General features: G+C 29.9%; 1 protein-coding gene across 1 annotated transcript; it reads right to left on the reverse strand.

Annotated features, from left to right (window-relative positions):
• Positions 1–4,043: 4,043 nt before the first annotated feature.
• Positions 4,044–5,275, reverse strand: LOC111318496 (agamous-like MADS-box protein AGL61). Its single transcript, XM_022921358.2, has one exon. The coding sequence runs from the start codon at positions 5,131–5,133 to the stop codon at positions 4,621–4,623; it is 513 nt and encodes a 170-aa protein (XP_022777093.2). The 5' UTR covers positions 5,134–5,275; the 3' UTR covers positions 4,044–4,620.
• Between the last annotated feature and the right edge of the window lie 5,125 nt (positions 5,276–10,400).

Consider the following 10,400-nt stretch of genomic DNA (forward strand, 5'->3'; position numbering starts at 1 on the left):
ATCTCAATTTAGGAGAAAAGCTAAGGAAAGGAAAGTTCAAAAATTTTTATTTTTATAAAAAGACTATTATATCTATGTTTTTATTATGACATTAGATTTGATTATATAATTAACACTTTCTACAAAAATAATTTCTTTTTTTGAGTATTTTATGCAATATCACAGTTTATAAATATTTTATGATTTTTTAAATATTAATAACAAAATAAGCCAAATTATTGTCAGAATAAATTAAAAGATTGAATTAAACACAAAATTAAGAGTAAATAAATAACTAGCTAATATATTTTATCGTATTAAACGTGCTCAATTTTGTTTAAAACGATTTATTTATACAAGCTAGGTAGTATACAGATTTATTTGTATATTATATGTTACTTTATAAAAAAATGTTATAATTGAAAAAATATTATAATAAATTATTTCTTTTCCTTTTCACTATTTATCCGAATAATAGTTATCAGAATTTTTTTTCTTTTCTTTCTTTTATTAATTTTAACTATCCAAATAGGAATACATATACTATTTTCTTTCCTTTAAATTTTTTTTTCTTTTATTTTATTAATATCTATCCAAATATAGCATAAAACATCAAAAATACTATCAACATTATTGATGATATATAGGAAATAATATTCCATATATAAATATCTTTTGAGTTAAAGACTAAACTACATTTACTCCTATTTAAAAATTTGAAATTAAAAATATTTAATTTTTTTATCGTCATAAAATGATATAATATATGATTACAATTTAGTATTGTATTTTAAGGATGTTAGTTCAGATTCTTAAATATAAATAAGTAAAATTACATGACAAAAAAGTTATTATCCTAATTACATAACTCAAGGATTAAAAGGGTTATAATTAATTTTTTTTATTTAATAAGAGATAAGAGATGAGAATATATAGTGAAGTTCGAACTTTTTTCTTACATTTAAAAATTTTTTTTGTCATTATATAAAAAAAATTGAAAACCAACTAATTATTAATTAGATGAAATATATGTTGATTAAATTTTTAAAATTTATGAATTTAAAATAAATTGAGACATATAATGTTTTTCTAGTCGAGTTAAATAAGTAAGAATAGAGAATTAAATGTGAACAAGAGTTAAAAAAAAATTAAAAAACTTAACGTAAGCACGCTAAAATTGAATGAAATGTTATTAATTACAAAATTAAATTCAGAGTTACTTTACCTAACCAAAATCAATGTATGGTAAAAAAAGAACAAATCCAACATAAACTAATAAAAAAAGTTGGCCACTGAAAAGTCCAGTTCCAGACTTCCAGTTGCCAAATCAGACGGTCTTATAGCCATTTCTAAACAGTGTCGTTTACTAAAGTGTGAACATTTCACAAGCACTTTTACCGGCAATTACCGGTAAACTTAACCCATCCCCTTTTTTGTTCTTACATAGGAGCGAGAAAGACATGGTTATAGTACTCTTGTTATCACAATAAGTTTTTGTTTTTATTTTTTTTTAAAGTCTTTTCTTCTCACTCTATAAATATCATATCCCCACGATCTTCTAAATTTTGTTTGCCTCTTCTTCCTCTTATTTTCTCTCTTTATCTTTTCGACCATTTTTCGTCGAAATCGTCGATCGTTATTCTCTCTTGGGGTCACCGGAGAATTCACTTTCTTCGACATTTTTTCTTTCTTAAGGGTTTGCCTTTTTATTTATATAAAGCTCTTTCTTTCTTTTTTGGTGTCTGGGTGTTTTGATGAATTTGTTTGATGTCTTAGCTTGAGTTTCAGATCTGGGTTTTCCTTTTTTAGCTGGCTTGATTTCTATTATTTCTTTTGTTTCCTTTTTTGTTACACTCTGTTGGTTTTTTCTTGGTATGTATCTTGATCTATTCCCTTTCTCTTTTTATCTTGATTTATTTTTCCTTATAGCCAAATATAATGCAGTAAATTTCTTAAAAATTTACAAAATAAATAATTTTTTAAAAAACTTGCAAATAGAAAATTACATATATATATAAATATAATGATGATGATTGACGTTAGTTGTTGGAAAATTCCATCTTATCCTTCAACCATCTTGGTAATGTATGAGTAAAAGTTGTGGTTTTAAATTTATTTTTGTTTTATTCTCCTTTACAAAAAGGAAAAGGGTTGTTGAATGGATAACAAGGCAAGGCTTTTATTTCATCAGCTTTATAAGTAGTCTTAGCATTTCAGTTCCTATATTAAGCATGTTTATTGCTATTCTGAGGTTTATGCTTTGTTGTTATACAAAATATTTGGGGCTCTAATTTTTTGTTTTTTTTTTTTTTTTGAACTGTAGATCTCTTCTTCTGAAACTTGAAACTTTTGTTTTTGTGCATTAAAGACAAAGAAATGTATGGGACTAAAGAGGTGGAACATAGAAATGTGAGCTCAACTTGCTCAATCTCCAAAATGGATGATTATGATCTCTCACGCCTTCTTGATAAGCCAAGGCTTAACATAGAGAGGCAAAGATCATTTGATGAGAGGTCAATCAGTGAGCTCTCTATTGGTCTCACAAGAGGGGGTTATGACAATTATGACCACGTACTTCCCCGATGGGAGGTCAGGTTTTGGTACTCCGACTTCATCAGGTAGAAACTCTTTTGAGCTGCACCTTATGGTGGCTGAAGCATGGGAAGCTCTTAGGAGGTCTTTGGTGTATTTTCGAGGCTAACCAGTTGGTACCATTGCCGCATATGACCATGCATCTGAGGAAGTTTTAAACTATGATCAGGTAAAGTTCTCATCTCATAGTATGAAGTAGGACCTTGTTTTGGTGATAATGAAATTATTATTGCATATGTGTAAATTATAAACTATGACATTGACATTTATTATTGATTATGATCATGTGTTGAGCATCAACCTATAATTAATTGGTGATGGATGGAAAGCTTGAACCAGAATACAAGGACTAGCAAACTCTGAACTTAATTGAATGTGGGCAAACATCATTTAATACTAAATGTGGGCTAACATCATTTAATACTAAATACCTTGATCCAAGTTAGAGAACTTTGATTAGGTGAAACTTCAAGCCAAACCTGAACGAATTTTTATATGAATAGAGAAAACTGATTGTCAAGGAAAAATGACATGGGGTCAGTCCGACACAGACATGACATTGACGTGGCAAATATGTGTCAGATGTCCTTGGACATACCAAACAAAAAAAAAAATAGACACGACAAGGGAACTGCAAGGACACGGCATGGAAAGTTTTTTTTGCTTAAATTTTTCTCTAAGAAGTGAGAATTGTAAAGTCCGTCGAGAAATAAATCAGAAGTATAAAACCAAACAAGTGATAAATTTCATATCTAGATTGAAGCATCACCTTTTAATTTGTTGAAGGTTGAAGAAGATGAAAGATGGAGGAGATGATAATGCCATAAACCGAAGACTGTTAATTTGTTGAAGGTTAAAGAAGATGAAGGATAGAGGAGATGTCAAAGTCATAAAGGGAAGATTGGAGAAATATCCGGGGCATAGAGATATTCAATTTCTTCTTTATCTGTTGGTCTTTTTGCTTTCTTTAGTTGTTAGTTATTATAATATGATTTCTTTACTTATTATATTGGGCCATGAATGAAGAATGGACCCATTAAGAAACGGCTTTTTATTTGGGCAGAAATAATATGGATAATGAAACTTATTTTAGATCATGTTTATATTGCATATTTTAATATAAGAAATATATAAAATATTTTTTATTACCGTGTGTCCGTGTCCTACCATACTCATATCTTTAGTTTTTTAAAAATTACCGTGTCCATGTGTTATTGTACTGTTTTGCCTGTCCAGTGCTTCGTAGCTGATTGTAAAAAAGAGGTTTGGTAAGTTGTTTTTAATGTTGAAAATCCATTACCATCTGGTCAATTATGGCTCATGATTTGAAATTTTCTGAGACTGCTTTGATCATGTTTGATAATTTGCTCAGGTTTTTGTTCGAAATTTTGTACCCAGTGCTCCGGCTTTTCTGATGAATGGAGAGCCTAAGAGATTTCTCTTGAAAACCCTACGTCTTCAAGGGTGGGGGAAAAGAATAGATAGATTCAAGCTAGGCGAAGGTGCAATGCCAGCTAGCTTCAAAGTTCTTCACGAGCCTGTACGTAAATCGGACACAATTATTGCAGATTTTGGAGAGAGTGCCATTGGAAGAGTTGCTCCGGTTGACTCTGGGTTTTGGTGGATCATTCTGCTCCGTTCACATACAAGATCTACTGGGGGTTTATCTCTAGCTGAGACACCTGAGTGTCAAAAAGGGATGAGGCTCATACTTACTCTGTGTCTATCGGAAGAATTTGATACATTTCCAGCCCTACTTTGCGCTGATGGGTGCTCTATGATTGATCGAAGAATGGTAAGCTATTCTTCTAGTCTTAATCTTTCTCTCTATTTTGTGCATGTGTGTGTGCTCACCTGCTTCTATACGTAAGTTTCCTTGCTAATCTTATAGTTATTTTAATGTGAGACAAGCAAAGCATTTGAGAAACTTAAAATATCAAACTCTATGAAAATTGGAATTTGGATATAAGATGGATTATTAACGGAAAACATAATGGCCAATAGTAATATATTATTACAGCTTAGTGACAGAATGGAGCAGCATGACCTTCAGAAATCTCGGTCCTTGTTCAATTCTTGATCAGCAACATATTGCCATAAATAAGTAGATTTTTGAATGCTCAGCTCCTCCACTCTAGCCTCTGCGTTTTTTCTCAAGTCATTAAGCGCCATCGCATATTCCAGCAGTTCCACCAGACCCATGTTCTCAATCGGCTGATCCAACCAAAACCCACCACTAATATCTTCTTTAACTTCTTTCTGCTTTATCCATGAATAATTACCCTGACCAGATGACTCGGCTAGATATCGATCAAGAACTGCTTCCACATTATCGTTGGTGTATACTCTTCCAGATTTTGATAATGTGAGGATACCAACTTCTACCCCGCACAATGTGGAAAGCTCTTTAGCTTTATTGAACAACCCTCTTCTACGTTTGGAGAAAGTGACTTGACGTTTGCTTTCGTCTTCCAGTTTCTTGATTTCAATTCGTTGACGACCTCGGCTGCTTCTTGTTTTCTTCGCCTCTATTGCGTTTGACATTAATACATTATCCTCCATGGTGAGAAAACAGAAAATCAACCAAGGAAACCAAAATTTGTACAGCACTTCTATGCGTCTTTAGTGGTTGATAAACAAAGACTGAGCGCATGGGTTTATTTATACAGGTTTAACCAAGTAATAACCTAACTTGCATAACAAGAAATAAAGTAATAACCTAACTTGCATAACATGAAATAATTTAGCTATGTGACCAACTTACCACTTTAATTTCCTTTTATAATGAATACTGCTATTTTAAAGATATTGAGTGAGATTATTTTTTTTTAGAAAAATTATAAAGATTAGTTACCCTATACATTTAAATTTTATCAATAGAAAAGATTTACGAATTTGTATTATTCTTCAAATCTTTATATTTTATTTTTACTTTTTAAAAAAGTTTCATGTATTTTATTACAAACAAAAAGCTTAATTTTTAAAAAAGAAATCATTTGGCTCAACTTATGAAAAAATTATGAATTTTAAAAGTTTTAACTTATGCAGGAAGCATATTTGAGCTTTGAGAGGAATGGTAAGCTATTTTTCTAATCTTAATCTTTCTCTTTATTTTGTGCATATGTGTACTCACCTGCTTATATACGTAAGTTTCCTTGCCAATCTTATAGTTATTTTAATGTGAGACATGCAAAGCATTTGAGAAACTTAAAATATTGAACTTTATGAAAATTGAAATTTGGGTATAAGATGGATTATTAATGGAACAAATAATGGCCAATAGTAATTTATTATTACAGCTTTGTGACAGAGAATGGAGCAGCATGACCTTTAAAAATTTCGGTCCTCGATTTTAATTCAATAATATGCTGTTTCTACAAACATGATGTGATTTATATTGATAATTCAACTGATGTAATTTATATGTTTGTTTAGACCAACTTACTATTGATTTTATAGCCAATCTCCTAATGGCTTGGGAAGTCATTCAAGCAAATAAATTCAATTTTTCTCATATCATTAATATTATATGAATATTTGTGTGAAATCGTCATAGTTTACCAACAATACATTATACAGGAGTAACGTTATCTGGTACAAATAAAATAGTTCTGGGAGAATCTTATTAGATATAATCTGATTTTAATAATTCTGACTTCTGAGAACCAAATCTTGCTGTACTGAACATAAATGAGTTCTTCGGCTTTGGGCCCATGTCTATTTCTATTAACTTTGTATGAAAAGCTATAAGGTTCCAGCTTGAGTTTTTACCGTAGGATCATCTTGAGCATATGGCCCACCATCTGGTGGGACCATAGGTGGCTAATGACAGACAAAGTATGGTCCACTTCAGCTTTTCCATCTCCACCATAAAGTAGAACCAAATATATCAATGCCGTATTGTTGCTAAGAAATTGTAGGATCTAGTTAGTTTGTGTTTGTCTTTTTTACTTTCATGGATATGATACTAATATCCCAAGTAAAAATTGATCGCAAGATCTCAAAAGTGCTGTAATATTCCCGTATAATAAAGTTTTGAATGACATTTCATGGCAGATGTGGGATGACCAGTGGAAAAGGAGCTACAGATAAATAATTTTAATAGTTTGTGTAGCATTGTTTGCTAGGCTGTCACATGATAGAATAGACAAGAACAATGTGGCTTAGATGGTGGCTTTGATACAACTTCTGATTCTCGTTAGTTTATTATTCTAAGTCCAATTATATGTTTTAGAAATGAAACGATTTAAGAAAATGGTTCTTTTGGTTGACCGGATCCATATATTGATTGTAAGTGAAATATTAGTGAAGGTCTTCCTTCGTCCTCATCTGGTTAGTTCTAGGAAATATTTGTTAATAGACTCATTTTTAATGTTTGAGACAAACATGTTCTTTATGTGATTCTATAATGATGACACGACTTATGGGGTATTGTATGTTTTAGCCAAATGGGTTTCTCAGTTTTTGTCCACAAAAAGTGGCTTGTAAGTATTGTTACACTTAAGTCTTTATATATTTTCTGTAGATCCTTAAAAATTTCTAACGCGGAATTGAAGGTGTTACATATTCATCAAGGACATGATTCGTATCTGAATTAGGAATCATATCTGCCTATTGATTGTCAATTTAGGCAAGCAATTTTTTATTATTCTATTAATGTGGTTGCATTCATGCTTCCCTATAAATCTTTTTAGCTATCCTTTTCTCTATTTTTTTTATATAAAAATGGATCTTTCTGCATTCTTCAAAATTTTCTTCTTACTTGATGACTTATGCTGATGAAATACTTAAGAAGTTAACTTGCGTTATGCACTTTATATAGACACATCATTTTGTCCGAAAATATTTTTTTGAAATTAAGCTTCAATCGTAATTGAAAGATTTTTTAGATTTAATTCCAGAATCAATTGGCATTAAAAATGATGTGGAGAGATTGTCGAAATTTAATTCTATAATCAATTCACATTAAATTGATAGGGAGAGATTTTGGAATTTGATTTCAGAATCAATTTTCATTAAAACGAAAATAAAATAAAATCAAAGATTTAAGGGAAATTGATTGAGTATGAATTCTTATATAAATCTGTGATAAAAGCAAATGGGGATAGAGAGAAAAAGAGATTATGTAGAAACTCTTGAGAGAAAAGAGAAAATTTTGTTTAGTAACTAAGAGGTTTTAGGTTCTGGATTTGATTTGTTTCGATTTTCTAGAATTGAGATTTGGTGTTTTTGAGTTTGAATTTCTGTAAGCTTCTGTATTTTAGGGATTCTTGGTTTTAGCTTTATAGATAATTTGTTGGGTTTTTGAAAATTCTCTATCAGCTTTTGAGATTTATTTGTTACTTTCTGAAAATTAGTTAGAGAGAAGACAGAAGAATAATCATTTTAGAAAGAGAGGCATACTCAAATACTTTTGAAGAAAAGCTTGAAATTTGAGGCATCTAAATTTGTGTGTTTTACCATGACCCGATCGTAGGTATTTTCTTCCTATTTTCACTCCATTTTCTGTTTTGACTTTATTTTTCTTATTTTATTTATGTTATTTTGTTTATTTTTATTTACTCTTATTATTTCTTATTTTAAATTGAAAAAAATACATTACTTATTGTTGTGATTTTTTTTCTTTATGAGTTTCATTTTACTTATTTACAAAAAAAGTAAAAATAAAAAATATTTTCAAATAAATTCATGAATCATTCCAAACTATTGGAGAATTTTTATGGATTTGAATTTTACAAAATCCACCAAACTATTGAGAAATTTCATAAAATCAGTTTAAAAAAAATAAAAAATATTTTCATCCACCAAGCGATTGAAGGATTACTTTTTAAATTAAGTCTTACCAAACTATTAGGAGACTTAATAAGATTGGCAAAATTTTTACAAATCTTTTTACAATAAAATCTCACCAAACTATTAAGAGATCTGTGTCAAAATAAGTCTTACTAAACTATTAAGAGATTTTACTAATTTTTTTGAATAAAAGTACATTAATAAATTTGACGACGAAGCCTTTTCAAAGTGGGACACTAGTCTCCATGAATACTCATGAGGTAAGAGAATTATCTTAAATTGCTACCAAACTATTTGAATAATTTTAAGATATATTTTTAATATTAAATTATCTGGTAAATCATAAATATGATCAAGGCTTGGATAATCTAAAATCCAACTGGTACAATTTTTTAGATGGGCGCTGTGGGAGTGCTATAACCTTCTCCACGTGTAACCATACTCTCGAACCTAAACTCTGGTTTCTTAGATCAAAATCTACTATTTAAAGATACCTAACACTACAGCAAAATGGTGTATTAGCAGTAGTTTTGTAGTGGCCTTTCACTTACAAATGTCGCTAGCTTCCGTGTTTTTATAAAACTTCAAGTGTTTATTATCCAAACGTCACTAAATATTCAAATAACGGTGTTGTTACTTATAAATGCCATCCAAGACTTGATATTAGAGGCGTTTCTCGACTAAAACACGTTGAATATTTTTTATTAAAAGTTTCAATGAATAGTTAAGGCATATTTTTGATAGACAACGCCTTCAATAATCACGTCATAAAAAATTATATAAGATTAATGAAGGTGTTGTCTACAAGAAACACCTTTAATATGTAAACAAAAAATTTTTGACTTATGAAATTTATTTTTTCAAAAATTCATTCAATATTAAGCTTATCAAATCCTTTGGATCGTACAGATGTTTACCATTAGGTTGTTAGTTCGATTCGTCCTTTAGCCTTTTTTTGGGTCTAGGCACAGATTATTTGTTATTGATTATTCTAGGCATTTTCTTGGCAAAAATGCATTCACCATTGTTCTAGTTGTTGCTGAGGGTCGCCCAATTTAGGATAACATAAAAGCTTTCCTAAGGCATGTTAATTTGATCTTGTACTTTACTCTGAGCAATTAAGATATGCCTTATTTATTTATTTCCTAAATTCACAAATACATGATATCATCAAATGTTGAGAAGTAATATCCATATTCTTGACTGTTGCTCTTGGGTTACTAGAATGTATGATACTTGTGCAACTTTTATGGGCAAATTTAGTTATTGATGGTCCTTTTATGATAGCTTTTGGGTTTAATCCTCCAAATGAAGGCATAATACAAAGCACCTAGTAAAAGTGATGATGCTCTTATTAACTCCTGGGTTCTCTTTTGTTACTTGATTTGTATTCATTAGCACTTATTATCTCCCCCTTGAAATTCATTTGACTTCATGAAAGTTAGAGCTCAAGATAGCTGTAGAGACAATGTGTGCTTTCAGAGCTTGTGAGCAAAGATAATAGAGATATCAAGATAAAGTTTTCTTTTAAAATTGTTCAATATTATGTGATCAAGAGTTTGATGTATTCTTTTGCTTACATTTTTCCTATATACTTCTATATTTTTAGAAAAATAGATGTAAATAACAATATGTATTGGAACAAATTATGTATTTAGATATTTAAATATTTATAATATTCAATTTATAAAAATCATTTTTATTTCTTTCAAATTTTTATTTAATTATAGTAGTAAATATTGAGAGAAATATAAAAAAGCAAAATTTTCAATTTTGTGGCATTTTTTGAATACAAACGCCACAAATTATAGAAATTAGTGGCGTTTGTATCTAAAAACTCGCTAATTTGCGCATTTAGCGGTGTTTGTATCCAAAAAAGGGCATTTTTGGACATAAATACACTAATTTCTATAATTTAGCAGTGTTTGTCTGCATAAACAACACTAAATTTAGTGGTGTACACAAATGCCACTAAGTTAGCAATGTTTTAAGGGAAAATGCTGCTATTTTCTCTAATGCAAATATAGTCAATACTT

This window comes from Durio zibethinus, chromosome 3 (assembly GCF_047325235.1).
Source record: "Durio zibethinus cultivar Kanyao isolate XHJ-2024 chromosome 3, ASM4732523v1, whole genome shotgun sequence".
Taxonomy (NCBI): domain Eukaryota; kingdom Viridiplantae; phylum Streptophyta; class Magnoliopsida; order Malvales; family Malvaceae; genus Durio; species Durio zibethinus.

Excerpts from the sequence above, each read along its gene's own strand:
- LOC111318496 (XM_022921358.2), bottom strand. The coding sequence starts at position 5,133 with ATGGAGGATAATGTATTAATGTCAAACGCAATAGAGGCGAAGAAAACA.